The sequence below is a fragment of the Excalfactoria chinensis genome, unplaced genomic scaffold (genome assembly GCF_039878825.1).
Source record: "Excalfactoria chinensis isolate bCotChi1 unplaced genomic scaffold, bCotChi1.hap2 Scaffold_85, whole genome shotgun sequence".
NCBI lineage: Eukaryota > Metazoa > Chordata > Aves > Galliformes > Phasianidae > Excalfactoria > Excalfactoria chinensis.
The window spans coordinates 869,204-884,146 of NW_027315717.1; the positions used below are offsets into that span (position 1 = coordinate 869,204).

Consider the following 14,943-nt stretch of genomic DNA (forward strand, 5'->3'; position numbering starts at 1 on the left):
CCAAAGCAGTGGACCTGATGCCCCTCCACCCTTTGGAAAACTATAACTCTGAGTGATGACCTGGTCTTTAAAATATGTTCACTCAAACTTCTCAGTCAGGATGGAATTCACATCTCCTTTGCCCCTTCCTTTCTTTCCTCCCTTCTCTGTCCCCAAGAGCCATTCAGGTGAGAGAATTCCTTGGAGAGTGTTGAAGAGAGGTCCGTAAAAGGTTTAATTCTCAGAGCTGCTTTCTGTTGTGGGGCTGTGAACACACCACTCTGTGCACCCATTATCCAGGCAGAGCAGTTCACCTGTAGTTCACCCATATCCAAGAAGGTGAGCAGGGAGGACCTAGGGAACTAAAGGCCAGTGAGTCTCACCTCTGTGCCTGGGAAGATTGTGGAACACATCCTTCTGGACGACATCCTCAATCACATGAGGAATGAGCATGTGATGCGAGAAAGCCAGCATGGCTTCACCAAGGGAAACTCATGTTTAACCAATCTTGTAGCCTTCTATGATAGAGCAATGGCATTGGTTGACCGATGTCATTTACCTGCACTTGAGTAAGGCCTCTGACATGGTCCCCCACCACATCCTCATCTCCAAATTGAAAGCATATGTTTTTGATGGGAGGACCACTCGATGGATAGGAAATTGGTTGAAAGGCTGCAGACAGAGGGTGGTGATCAATGGCTCTATGTCCTGGTGGAGGCTGGTAACGAGCGGTGTGCCCCAGGGGTCTGTCTTGGGACCCGTGCTATTTAGCAGCTTTATCAATTACATTGATGATGGAATTGAGTGCACTCTCAGCAAGTTTGCTGATGACACAATGCTGAGTGGTGCAGTAGACGTGGAGGAAGGGAGAGATGCCATTCAGGGGGACCTTGACCGGCATGAAAGTTGGGCCTGTGTGAACCAAATGAGGTTCAACACAGCAAAGTGCAAGGTTTTGCACTTGGGCTGGAAGAAACCCAGGCACCTGTACAAACTAGGAGGAGTGATCCTTGAGAGCAGCTCAGCAGAGAAGGACCTGGGGGTCCTGATGGATGAGAAACTTAACATGAGCCAGCAGTGCGCTCTGGCAGCCCGGAAGGCAAATTGTATCCTGGGCTCCATCAGGAGAGGGGTGGCCAGCAGGGTTAGGGAAGTGATTGTCCCTCTCTACTGTGCTCTTGTGAGTCCCTATCTGGAGTGCTGTGTCCAGGTATGAAGCCCTCAGTACAACTCAAAGTTAGAAGTTAGGTATGTGGGCCCACAATGAAGTAGGTTGTGCGGTTACGATAAAGAAAGAGCATCCTGCACACTAAATGGAAGAAGGCGGCCAGAAGCAGACTACTTCTATCAAACATGATGGGGTAAAAAGGACAGAGAGTGGAAGTCATTGAGCCCTTGCACGGAAGATGTCTGATTTCATCCCCATGACCACTACAGGGAGAACCCAGCTACAAACAGCTCAAATGCTGGACAGAGGGGCAGAATGTAAATGAGTACCTGGAAAATAATGAATACGTAGATGAGTTCCAGGAAATATGTTGAATATGTATTGGCTTGACTTTTAAATATGTAACACTTCTGCTTGCTGGCGTGCAAGATAGGAGTGATCCCTTTTCACCCTGCACCGAATACATGCATTCCTGCTTGATAATTAACTCCAGGTTATAGATTTTGATTCTGCAACTCCAATCCATGCTTCTGGAATCAGTCTGTGCCAACCGTTAAAAAAAATTAACTGACATCCAAATGTCTTTTCCAGAGATGACGCTGCTGTCTATCAGGATCAGGGAGCCTTGGAGCCCCAGAGGAAGCAGTGAGGAAGAGAAACTCAACTCCTCTGGTGTGCTGAGCTGGGCTGGGCTCCTGGGATACAGGGAGATCATAAAAGAGGGCAAAGCTGCAGAGAGACAGCTGTGCCCAGGATCATCTCTTGTGCACAGCACAGCCTGCCGATGATAGAATGAGAAGAGAGAAAGGCGAGAGAGCTTCCAGGATGTGGGAGGTGTGTGCAGGCTGAGAGCACGCAGCAGGAGAATTGCTCACAGGCAATGGCACGGTGAGTCTCACTTCAGGCCATATAGCTGCTGTTCATAGAGGGTTAACTATAACTGGGACATCCCATAGCAGATCTGGCTGCAGGCACTGCATGTTTCTTTACTGTGGAAAAAGCCTTCTGCTCCAGCTGAGGGCTTCCATGCTGAAGCATCAGAGCACAGCCCTGAGGGCTGCTTGTCCCAGTAAGGCTGCAGGCTGTGCATGTGGGGCTGCAGGCGGGTGCCCAGGTCTGTCCTGCAGAGCAGGGTCCCTGCTGTGCCCCAGGGGCTGTGTGCCGGCTATGGGACTCTGCCGCCTGCCAGGCTCAGCACTCAGCCTGCCCGGTGAGCTGCCCAGGGCGCTGCGGGGAGACGTGTGGAGGGAAGGAGATGTCCGGCAGGGCTTGTGCTGCCACAGCTGCTGCCTGGGGCAGGGGATCACAGCTCAACTGCACAACTGAATGTTTCTAAGAGTTCTTTGCAAGAGGACAGCTTAGCGTAGACAGGGACTTTTCATCTCCTGTTCTTAGGGAAGGCAAGAAGGATTGGAGGCGTAAATCTAAAATAGGCTGCCTCATCTGGACACAGCTCTGAGATTCCTGAAATTTTCTTTAGTCTGCTGTTTATTTTGAGAACAGTCACATGTGCTGTGCTTCAGCTTCTCCTCTCTCAGAGGGTGGAATTAGTTGAAATTATTATACATTCATCTAGACATGAATAATGCACTTAACTTGCAAACAGGCATGTTTATCTTATAAATACTAAAAGGCACAGAGGTTGGGTTTGGGGGCTCTAAGAGCTGTATGGGTAAAGTTATGAGACAAGAAACAGATTAAAATAACCACGGAGATGGAATAAGACTGTAAGATCATTGGAAGGTTACAGCTTCATATGCTTTTTCTGCTTATCGAATGCTGAACATCATGAAATTAAATAAAGCTGGGGTGCTAAATGAACATTGTCATAGGAGATTGAAAACATTTCATAGTAGAGCAGAAGGAGTGTCTCTGAGAATGCTTTGAACCTGTCATTATCTTCTGCACTCTGAACAGAACTCCAAGCGCAGAAACAGCAGATGCCCAACAGCAGCTCCATCAGCGAGTTCCTCCTGCTGCCGTTGGCAGACACATGGCAGCTGCAGCTCCTGCACTTCTGGCTCTTGCTGGGCATCTACCTGGCTGCCCTCCTGGGCAACGGCCTCATCAGCACAGCCGTAGCCTGCGACCGCCGCCTGCACACCCCCATGTACTTCTTCCTGCTCAACCTGGCCCTCCTCGACCTGGGCTGCATCTCCACCACTCTCCCCAAAGCCATGGCCAATGCCCTCTGGGACACCAGGACCATCTCCTACGCAGGATGTGCTGCACAGCTCTTTTTCTTTCTCTTCTTCATCTCATCAGAGTTTTCCGTTCTCACCATCATGTCCTATGACCGCTACGTTGCCATCTGCAAGCCCCTGCACTACGGGACCTTGATGGACAGCAGAACTTGTGCCACCATGGCAGCAGCTGCCTGGGGCGCTGGGGTTCTCAATTCCCTGCTGCACACTGCCAGTACGTTTTCACTGCCTCTCTGCCAAGGCAATGTTGTCAACCAGTTTTTCTGTGAAGTCCCCCAGATCCTCAAACTCTCCTGCTCAGAATCAAATCTCAGGGAAGTTGTGCTTATCATTTTTAGTGCCAGTTTAGTCTTTGGGTGCTTTGTTTTCATAGTTGTGTCCTATGTGCAGATCTTCATGGCCGTGCTGAGGATGCCCTCTGAGCAGGGACGGCACAAAGCCTTCTCTACGTGCCTCCCTCACCTGGCTGTGGTCTCCCTGTTTGTCAACACTGGCATTTTTGCCAACCTGAAGCCCCCCTCTCTCTCTTCCCCATTTATGGACTTGTTGGTGGCACTTCTGTACTCGGTGGTGCCTCCAGCACTGAACCCTATTATCTACAGCATGAGGAACAGGGAGATCAAGCACTCTCTCAGGAAGGTGTTGCAATACGCACTATTTCAGCTTCCATAAAGTGTACATCTTCCTCACATGATTCCCAGTGATGGTTCTTTATGTTTTTTGCATATTTGATAGTTTGATTTTGTGTGATACAGTAATCTGCAGAAATATGTTTCACATTTTTATACTTCTACCTTCTTTATATTTTCTCACTCCATGAGCTCCTGTAAACATGGAACCTGATTCCCTAAATATATTAAGAGATAAATAAAAATTGCAATGTAGACTTTTCCTTAGCTCTTCTCTCTTCTTGCCTTGTCTGGATCTGGTGGAGGTACAGCCACAGACAGCAGCAAAACATGATCTTTTCATTTCTGCTCTATTTAGACTGCCACAGTTCTCTCGAGTACTTTCATTTGTGCAGGCCTGAAGGTCTTGTGTGTCTGACAACAGTTCTGATGTCTCTACAGCAGCACTCCTGTGCTGCAGTCAGTAGCCAGAAATATGAATGGCTGTGCCAGAGCTGGTCTCCTTGCTGGCACTGCCATAACAAGAAGGACTCCTCAGAGCAGGACCTGAGAACTGGAGACCTCTTCCAAAGCTGGTGCATGGAATATACCTCAGGAGCTGCTCTCTGAGATCTTTTGGTGCTCTTCCTTGCGTGACTGGGTCAGATTCAAGAGTCCCAAGTAGATCTTTAAGCGACTCGGGGCCGTGCTGTGGTTTAAAGTTTATGGGTTGAGATAAAGAGAAAAAAAAAAGGATAATAATTATGATAAATATATTTATACATAAATAATATATTTAGTACATTTTCACACATATACATCATATGCAGTTGCAGGCATATCTGCAAAGATACTAATCCCTATGCCTATCTGTTTGCAAGTCCAGGACTTGTTGCAGGGTGTTTAACAGTCACACGGTTCACTGTAGGAGCTGAAGTGGCTGTCGGGCTGTTACAAGAGCTGGAGCAACTGCAGAGCTCATTGCCAGGGCTGGAATCACCACAGGACTTGAGACTGAAGTTCGAGCAACCACTGGGCTCATTGGAGGGGTTGGAGAGACCGCAGGGCTGTACCTCTTGGCACAGTGCACCTCCCTTGGGAGGAATTTGTTTGATTTTCATATCGCAATACTTGGAACAGCTACAGGACATGTGGCAGAAGTGACAACAGAGCTCATTATGAGGGATGGAGTGACAGGAAGATCTGTCCAGAGCTTGGAGCAACCACAGGATGTGTAGCAAAATCTTGGAGCTGCTGCAGGGCCTGTGCCAGGAGTTGCAGAGGCTGCAGCACTGTCAGCAGATCCAGCTCTCTTCTCCTTGAGGGTGCTGAAGAGTGTTGAACACCGCTCAGTAGGTATGGGCCACCTGCAGTCATTTGCGCCTCTTGGAGATTACCAGGGCTACAGCAGACCTTCCCCCAATATTCCACCAGTTTCTCAGGATCCTTCAGTTTCTCAGAGATGAAGTTCCAAAGCCCTGGGAGTGCCCAACGCTCCAGGCAGCTGCTCAGACCATCCATCACCCCTTGTCATGCAGAGCTGTCTCACCTTGGGGCAGATCACACAGTGACATTCTCAAATAATTTTTTAGTCTGAGACACAACCCAACTTGATACACATTAATGACATGTAGCAATGGGAGCATGATGGTTGGAGCATCCCATGGATAGTCAAAATCCTCAGGAGCTGTTGTAACTACATTTGGAGTTCCAGGGAAAGATAAGTGAGAGGAAGGCTGAGGGACAGCTGGAAAGTGTCCTCCCATCTCTCCTCCATAGCCAGGCACCCTGAGGAGACAATGTTTGACAGCTGCCAGTTTTATCGCAACATAAACCAAAGCCAAACAGCATAGCAAAATAAATACCCCAAACATGGCCCCAGAGTTGACAAACAGTGCAGAAGGGAAAACAAGCAGCAAGCAAGGAGCTGTGCAATGCAGCATCATGAGAAGTCTCAGTGAGCTCTACAAATAGGGAAACAATCAGCATCCTGGCCAGCAATTCTCCAGCTCCCACAAAGCCCTGTGTTAACTTGCTCTGGACAGATGTGGTGTTATCTCAATCCTTGGAGCCCCACATCAGGCACCAAAAAGACAGTGGTGGCAGAACCCAGCAGGTGACTCAGCAGCACACAGTGCTTTGTGCACTGCCCTCTTCCCAGTGGGATGGGGAAGAGCATTGGGAAACAAAGTACAATTTGTGGGTTGAAATGGAGCTATTTACTAAGAGAGATACAAGGAGAGGTGTAATAGTCATCAGTATGAATCCATTTATATGGAACAGTACGTAACAACTGATGCACAAGCAGTTGCTCAGCACCACCAGACTGATGCCCAGCTGGGCCTTGGGCAGCAGAAGAGAGTGAGATGAACTCCCACCCCTTTCAATACTCCTTTTACTCGCTCTAATTTGGTACGGAACATCCCTTTGGCCACTTTCAGTCAGCTGTCCTCACTCTGTTCCCTCCCAGTTCCATGTGCCCTCCACTGACCATGGCACTGGCTCTGTACAACACTGCTTAGCAGCAGCTGTAAACACTACAATGTTATCAATACTTTTCTCCTAGAACCAAAACGCTGCACCAGAGCAGACAGTCTGAAGGAAATAATGCCATCCCAGCTGTAACTCAGCTACCTGCCTGTCCCCCTCCTCTTGTTCTTCCTGATCAGGAAGCAAGGAACAGAATCTGCTGCTCTCCTCTCTGAGCCCTTTCCATCAGCTCTCAGCTGGCTCCTCTGCCATCCCCAGGCAGAGCTCAGTGCACTCTCACAGAGGGCAGCAGCCTTTCCTCATCTTCCTTGCCCATCCATCATGAAGAGTCTGAATCTGCTTTGCTACAGTTCAGAGGTGAGAATCAACCCACCATGTCTCTGTGAGCCAAACAAGACCCTAGGCCTGCAAATGCACAGCGATTTCAGTCTCGCTGAGTGAATGATTGTGGTCCTCTCCTTAGTGTAAAGACTCTTCAGAAAGCATCCCCTTCCAGAAGCATGTTTTGATTTAGCCTGGCTGGGCCTTGCATCTACACCGTGGTACTGATGATCAGAAGGTGGCACACGGGTACGAGACGCATTATGGAACTCACAGTTGTTCATCAAGCACTGACACTATCAGGGCATGGATTTCCTGAAGGTCCTCAGCTGCATTTTCCAGCTGGCTGGGGGTGTGCTGGAGACCCCATGGAACTGCCATTCTGTTGTAATACAAGAAGAATTTTACAGAGCAGCACCCATGGATCAAGATAAGGACTTCACAGAGCAGCAGCTACGGAGCAGGATAAACTGCATGAGGACCAAGGACACCTGTAGGAAAAGAATGAATGGCTCTCGGCTTTGAAGCTGGGGGGGAGGGCGGGAGGGTAGGTTTGTTATTGCAGTAGCTTTCCTCCAGTTATTGTGTGTGATTTTTGGACGCCCTCTTCTGTTTGCTATAAAAGTACAGCTTTTCGGGCAATAAATGGATGCAGCTATATTTAACCTTATTGGTGTGTGGCTGTTTGTCCCAGTGCTCTGAGTTTTTGCCCTCACACTCACCATCAATTGGCGCTCAATGTGGGGCACTTTAAGGTTGGACCTCAAAACTTCACTGAAGGAACGGGAGAGTGAAGTTGGAGAAACCGGGACCTGAGCTGATGTGACAGGGTCCCGAAGCACTGTCTGGAACAAAGATAGTGGGTAAACTGCGAGAGGACAGCGGTCGCAGCAGATGGTTGGCATTGGCTAGCGAAAAACTGTGTGTTGTGGTAGCTGGAAGCGGGGTCGCATCCCGCCCTCTGAAAGCCACGATGGAGTGGGAAGCTGCGGAGAAACTGCTCATAAGTATTCTCTCTAAGAGAGGGGAGCAGGTATCTCCTATAGGCAAATCTGAGCTGGTAAAATTTGTTCGGAAGAGTGGACATCTTCAGGAGTTGGCACTGATGTTCAGCGTAACCATATGGTGAGAAATAGGGGACCGTATGTGGGACTCTGTTATCTTGGAAAATAAGGAACCTAAGCATTTGCAAGGCTTGGGTCCTACATGGAAGCTGATTATAAATACATCAAAGAATATGCAAGTCAAGCATCAGATTGCTGCTACAGTACAAGCCCTATCTGGACCTAGTGCTCAGTCAAGGTCAGAATTTAACTCCCTGTTACCAGGAGTCTCGTACTCAGTTTGCTCATCAGCCTCACAAGTTAGGGCTTCTGCAGAAGCTCTGAATACTCCCCTGACCTCGACCTCTTTGATGTCCCAGCAGGGCCAGTGGCAGCAAGTGAGGAAGGTATGGGGAGGGACTAAGGGGGGGAGGAGTGTGCAGAGCAGCAAGAAGATCCTGAGAGAGAAAGCAACTCAGATAATGGTGAGAATGGAAAGTGTTAGAGGAATATATTAAAACATTAACTGAGAATCTTCAGGACTTGGAACTGCATATGAAGGAGGCAATAGTCTCTACGAGCACTGATGTCTTTACAGACCCTGCCTATGCCACTTTTACCCCAGACATAGCAGCCCTCCATCTTCACATTGGTCTGGGCCTATTAGAGATGCAATATTGTAGGGACAGTGGCAAGCTGCGTCTCAGCTCGCTTGTCTGGTGATATACGATCAGCAGGGAGCTGCTTGGTGGGAAGTGCATGACTGGAAATTGTTACAACAGGCTCGTAGGACTGTGACTGACTATGGGATAAAATCTAAAGCTTCTAAGCAAATTATTCAATGGATTTTCACTGCGGATGTGCAAATGCAGCTGGACACTCGTAATATTGCTTGGTTGTTACTAACGCCATCAGAATATGTGTTGTTTATTCTGGAATGGATGGAAGGGTTTAAACAAATTAGACAAGGAATAAACTCTTCTGACTGTTCCCCACTGCCCTCCCTCCCACCCTCGCTGCTGCTCCTCAGAGCCGAAAACAGTCCCTGCCCAGATTCGATCCATGGCTCCGACCCCCCCCAATGGTGAGGAGAAAGAGAAATCGTGACCCCGCTGCACGCCCGTGCCTTCTGCTGCCACTCTGGCCCTAATGCTGGCGGTGCCACAGCTGCCTTCCACCCCACCCACGTCGCTCACTGTGACGCTGCCTCTCTCTGCCGCGTCTACATCATTTGCTGCTTCGTCTCTGCAGCCTACACATAACTTGGTTAAAAACAAGGATGGACCGACCAGTCAAACTTTCCTCCAAGAATGGGGGATTAAACACATTACATGCATTGCTCATTCTCCCATGGGACAAGCTATCACTGAGCGCACTCATCAAACATTGAAGTCCATTATTATACAAAAAAGGAGAACATGGGGGACACACCACAAGAAAAATTATGTAAGGCTTTGCTTGTGCTGAATTTTTTGAATCGTGATCATACATATACAGCTCGTGGATCAAGACAAAGACTTCACAAAGCAGCAGCTGCGGAGCAGGATAAACAGCATGAGAACCAAGGGCACCTCTAGGAAAAGAATGAATGGCTCGTGGCTTTGAAGGGGTGTTTATGGTAGTTATTGCAGTGGCTTTCCTCCAATTAGTGTGCGTGATTTTTGGATGTCCTTATCTGTCTGCTATAAACGTATGGCTTTTTGGGCAATAAATGGACGCAGCTATATTTAACCTTATTGTTGTATGGCTGTTTGTCTGTGCATGCTGACCTACTGCCTTCAGGTTCTCCAACAAGTATATGTGAATATATGCATGCTCATGCATATATTGTATATGTTTGAAAATATACTAAATATATTATAAATGTATAAATACATTTATCATAATTATCCTTTTCTTTTTCTCTTTATCTCAGCCCATAAACTTTCAACCTCAGCACTGCCCCGAGTTGCTTGCAGATCTCCTTGGGACAGTTCAGTCTTACCAGGTCACACAGTGAAGGGTAACAAAAGACCTCGAGGCCTCCTAATGGAGCAGCTCCTGAGGTATATTCCTTACAAAATCTTTGGAAGAGACCTCCAGTTCTCTGGTCCTGCTCTGAAGTGGCTCTCTTGTTATGGCAGTGCCAGCAAGAAGACCAGCTCTGACACAGCCATTCATATTGCCGGCAACTGACTGCAACCCCAGAGTGCTGCTGTAGAAACAAAGGACTGTCGTGAGACACACAAAACCTTCAGGCCAGCAGAAATGAGAGGACTTGAGAGCACTGTGGCAGTGTGAAGAGAGCAGGATAGAAAAGAGCACGTTGTGCTGCTGTCTGTGGCTGTACCTCCTCCAGTCCCAGACAAGGCAGGAAGAGAGAAGAGCAAAGGAAAAGTCTGCTTTAAAAGCTTTTTATTTATCTCTTTACCTATTCAGGGAATCTGGTTCCATGTTTACATGAGCTCTTGGAGGTAGAAATTGGAGATTAGGTAGGAAAGAAGTGAAATAATTTTTTTATTTATAAGCTCAATAACATTTTTGTGCGGGTTAATATATCACACACAATCAAACAATAAACAATGCTTAAAACATAAGGAACCATCACTGGGAATTCTATAAGGAAGATGTGCACTTTATGGAAGCTGGAATAGTGCATACTGCAACACCTTGCTGAGAGCATGCTTGATCTCCCTGTTCCTCATGCTGTAGATAATTGGATTCAGTGTTGGAGGAACCACTGAGTACAGAAGTGCCACTGTCAGATCCAGGAGTGAGGAGGAGGCAGAGGTGGGCTTCAGGTAGGCAATAGAGGCAGTGCTGACAAGCAGTGAGAGCACAGCCAGGTGAGGGAGGCACGTGGAGAAGGCTTTGTGCCATCCCTGCTCTGAGGGCATCCTCAGCACAGTCTTGAAGATCTGCACATAGGACACAACTATGAAAACAAAGCACCCAAAGGCTAAACTGAAACTAAAAATGATAAACACAACTTCCCTGAGGTAGGAGGCTGAGCAGGAGAGCTTGAGGATCTGGGGGATTTCACAGAAAAACTGGTTGACAGCATTGCCTTGGCAGAGAGGCAGTGAAAACGTACTGGCAGTGTGCAGAATGGAATTGAGAAGCCCAGCGCCCCAGGCAGCTGCTGCCATGGTGGCACAAGCTCTGCTGTCCATCAAGGTCCCGTAGTGCAGGGGCTTGCAGATGGCAACGTAGCGGTCATAGGACATGATGGTGAGAAGGGAATACTCTGCTGAGAGGAAGAAGAAAAAGCAAAACACCTGTGCAGCACATCCTGCGTAGGAGATGGCCCTGGTGTCCCAGAGGGCGTTGGCCATGGCTTTGGGGAGAGTGGTGGAGATGCAGCCCAGGTCGAGGAGGGCCAGGTTGAGCAGGAAGAAGTACATGGGGGTGTGCAGGCGGCGGTCGCAGGCTACGGCTGTGCTGATGAGGCCGTTGCCCAGGAGGGCAGCCAGGTAGATGCCCAGCAAGAGCCAGAAGTGCAGGAGCTGCAGCTGCCGCGTGTCTGCCAATGGCAGCAGGAGGAACTCGCTGATGGAGCTGCTGTTGGACATCTGCTGTTCCTGGGCTTGGAGTCCTGCTTAGAGAGCAGTAGATGATGACAAGTTCAAAACACTCTCAGAGACACTCCTTCAGCTGTACTATAATTTTCCTCATTTCTGCTTTCTGCTGTACTGCAAAATATTTCCCTTCCCTTTGGAAAATGTACATTTAGCTCCAGAACTTAAATTTAATTTCATGAGATTCACCATCCCTTAGGGAGTAGACGATTAGGCAGCTCTTTATTTCTTCTCATTTCCTAATCATATCCCAGCCTCCTGGATATTTTTCTCTTTACTCCAACTGCTCTTCAACATCCCAACCCCAGCCTCTATGCAATTCAACATCTCTTAGAGAAGTAAGACTGTTTGCAGGATAGGTGAACAATTAAAGTCTGCAGAAAACCACGAGAGCTGGAACTGATTTTATCCTTTGAGGAAGGAAAGGCTGAAACTACGTTCTGTGTGACTGTTCAGAAAACAACCAAAGGATTGAAGAAATACTGGGAAGTCTCAGAGCTGTTTTCAAAGTTTACACCACCTTTTAAATTTCTGCCTCAAATCCTCTTTCCTTCCCTAAGAACAGGACATGGAAAATCCCCGCCTTGACTGTCCATTTGCCAAGAACCCTTACAAACATTTAGTTGTGCAGTGGAGCTGTGATCCCCTGCCCCAGGCAGCAGCTGTGGCAGCACAAGCCCTGCCGGCGGGCTCCTTCCCCCCACACGTCTCCCCGCAGCACCCTGGACAGCTCCCCGGGCAGGCTGAGTGCTGAGCCTGGCAGGCGGCAGAGTCCCATAGCCGGCACACAGCCCCTGGGGCACAGCAGGGACCCTGCTCTGCAGGACAGCCCTGGGCACCCGCCTGCAGCCCCACATGCACAGCCTGCAGCCGTGCTGGGACATGCAGCCCTCAGGGCTGTGCTGCAGCAAGCAAGCCCTCAGCTGGAGCAGAAGTCTTTTCCTACAGCAAAGAAACATGCAGTGCCTTCAGCCAGATTTGCTATGGGATCTCCCAGATTAAGTTAACCCTCTATGAACAGCAGCTGCATGGCCTGAAGTGAGACTTACCGTGTCACGGTCTGTGAGCAATGCTGCTGCAGTGAGCTCAGAAGGCTGCTCACACCTTATGCATCCTGGAAGCTCTCTCCCCTTTCTCTCCTCTCCTTCTGTCACCTGCAGGCTGTGCTGTGCACTAGAGGTGCTCCTGGGCACAGCTGTCTGTCTGCAGCACCATCCACTTTTATGAGCTTCCTGTGTCCCAGGAGCCCAGCCCAGCTCAGCAGCAGAGGATATCATTTTTATCCTTCCCACTCGTATCCCCTGAGATTTCTCTGCATCTTCATGTTCAACAGCTCCTGAAAGACAACAGCATCATGACAGTACATTAAAATCTGTTGAATTTAACACCAGATTTCTAGTGGTCAGTGACTTATTCCAGACATGTGGTAAGTCCTTCCAGAGAGTGTTTGTTGAAACTAAAAGGGCACACAGATAAGGACACAATATCATAGAATCATAAAATCACCTTGGTTGGCAAAGACCTACAAGATCATCCAGTTCAGCTGTTCACCTATCACCAATAGCTCCCACTAATCCATGTCCTTCAACACAATATCCATTCATTCCTTGAATACCATCAACTGGTGAATCCACCACCCCCCTGGGAAGTCCATTCCACATCCCAAAGTGCAGGACTCTGCATTTGGTCTTGTTGAACCTCATCCCACTGGCTTCAGCCCAGCTCTCCAGCCTATCCAGATCCCTCAGTAGGGCCTTGCTAACTCCAGGCTGATCCACACTCCCAGCCAATTTGGTGTCATCTGTAAACTTACTTAGGGTTCACTTGATGCCTTCATCCAGATCAACAATAAAGGTATTGAAGAGGAAAGGCACCAGCACTGACCTCTGGGGAGCACCAAGTAGGTGCACAGGTAGGCGTCCAGCCGAGTCTTGAATATCTCCAGACAAGGAGACTCCACAACCCCATTGGGCAGCCTGTTCCAGTGCTCCGTCACCCTCACTGTAAAGAAGTTCTTGCACACATTCATGCGGAACTTCCTATGCTCCAGTTTCTGGACATTTCCCCTTGTCCTGTCTCCACACACTGATGAAAAGAGTTTGGTCTCACCACTTTGCCACCCACACCTCAGATATTTATAGACCTGGATCAGGTCCCCTCTCAGTCTTCTTTTCTCAAGGCTAAACAGACCCAGTTCACATAGTTTTTCTTCATAGGGGAGATGCTCCAGGCCCTTCACCATCTCTGTAGCCCTTTGCATCACTCTTTCCAAGAGATCCGTGTATTTTTTTTTATAATGGTGAGCCCAGAACTGGTCACAGAACTCCAGATGAGGCCTTAAGAGGGCAGATTAGAGGCGAAGGATCATCTCCCTTGACACCCTGGCCACCGTATTTTGTATGCACCCCAGAATGCCATTGGCCTTTTTGGCCACGAGGGCACACTGCTGCCTCATGGCCAACCTGTTGTCCATCAGGATACCCAGGTCCCTCTCTGCAGAGCTCCTATACAGCAGCTCATCCCCCAACCTGTCCTGGTGCATGCAATTATTCCTCCCTAGGTGCAAGACTCTCCACTATCTTTTGTTAAACCTCATCTGGTTTATTACTGCTCAGCTCTCCAGCCTGCCAGGCCTCGCTGAATGACAGCACAGACTTCAGGTATGTCAGCCAATTGTTGTAGATGCTAACGAGGCTGAACCTTGCAGTATTCGGAGGGGGGGAGATGTTGTAAACATATAGGCGGTAGCGGGGCTTTTCGAGATGTCACGTGACAGTGGCCCCCCCTCGTTTCCAGCTACACCTTGTGAAGTACCTTTTGGCGCGCATTTCAAACGTGTGCCCTAGGGGGCGTAGACGAAGTAGTAAGGTATATAAGGTGTTGATTACTCCTAATAAATGCCATTTTGCCACCTTTCTTGATGAGTCACGGTGGTCCTTTTGGCCCTAGCGAGGGTCTCGCTAGCACCTGGGCAAGTATGCGGTTTGGATTATAATTGTGCACGGCAACATATGGTGCTCCTGTGTGAGGCCATAAACTCCGGTGTGCCTTTTCGTTTTCTTTTTGGGGATTTTTCTTATTAGGCGTGTTTTCGGTTTATTTTTTTTGTTTGTTTGTTTTTTATATAGGGGTGTACTGAGGGGACGGCAGTGCATTCCTCCTCCAGCTGCTCGGGGGGACGACGAGTGTGCCTGGGGGTTTTTTAATCTGGGGTGTAGTGAGGTGACGGCATTGCATCCCGCAAGGGAGCGCCTCGGGGGGACGACGAGCGTGCTTTCTTGTCTTTGTAGAGATTGCCTGGGGGGGCAAGGGTCTCTTTTTTCTCTTTTTGCAGTGCAGGTACTCGTGGATTGCGATCGGGGGCGCTATATTTGCGGCAAGAGTTCCGGGGGGACGACGGGACGGGGCGGGACGACGATTATGGAATTTATCAGTGAGGTATCGTTTTCTTTTTGTAAAGAATACTGTGGCGAGACTGCTCCTTCTTTGCAGGAGATTGCTGCAGTACTTACTTATCTTGAACGGGACGGGGAACTTTCATCCCCCCGCGAGATCCTTGACTGTCGTAAATGG

General features: G+C 48.8%; 2 protein-coding genes across 2 annotated transcripts in view; both read left to right on the top strand.

The window, feature by feature from the left end:
* The window catches only part of LOC140265438 (olfactory receptor 14J1-like), a 201,111-nt gene that overhangs the window by 32,143 nt on the left and 154,025 nt on the right, over positions 1-14,943 (top strand). The gene's annotated exons all lie outside the window — the stretch shown is intronic.
* LOC140265388 (olfactory receptor 14J1-like) lies at positions 3,088-4,023 on the top strand. The gene has a single exon (XM_072361306.1). The coding sequence runs from the start codon at positions 3,088-3,090 to the stop codon at positions 4,021-4,023; it is 936 nt and encodes a 311-aa protein (XP_072217407.1).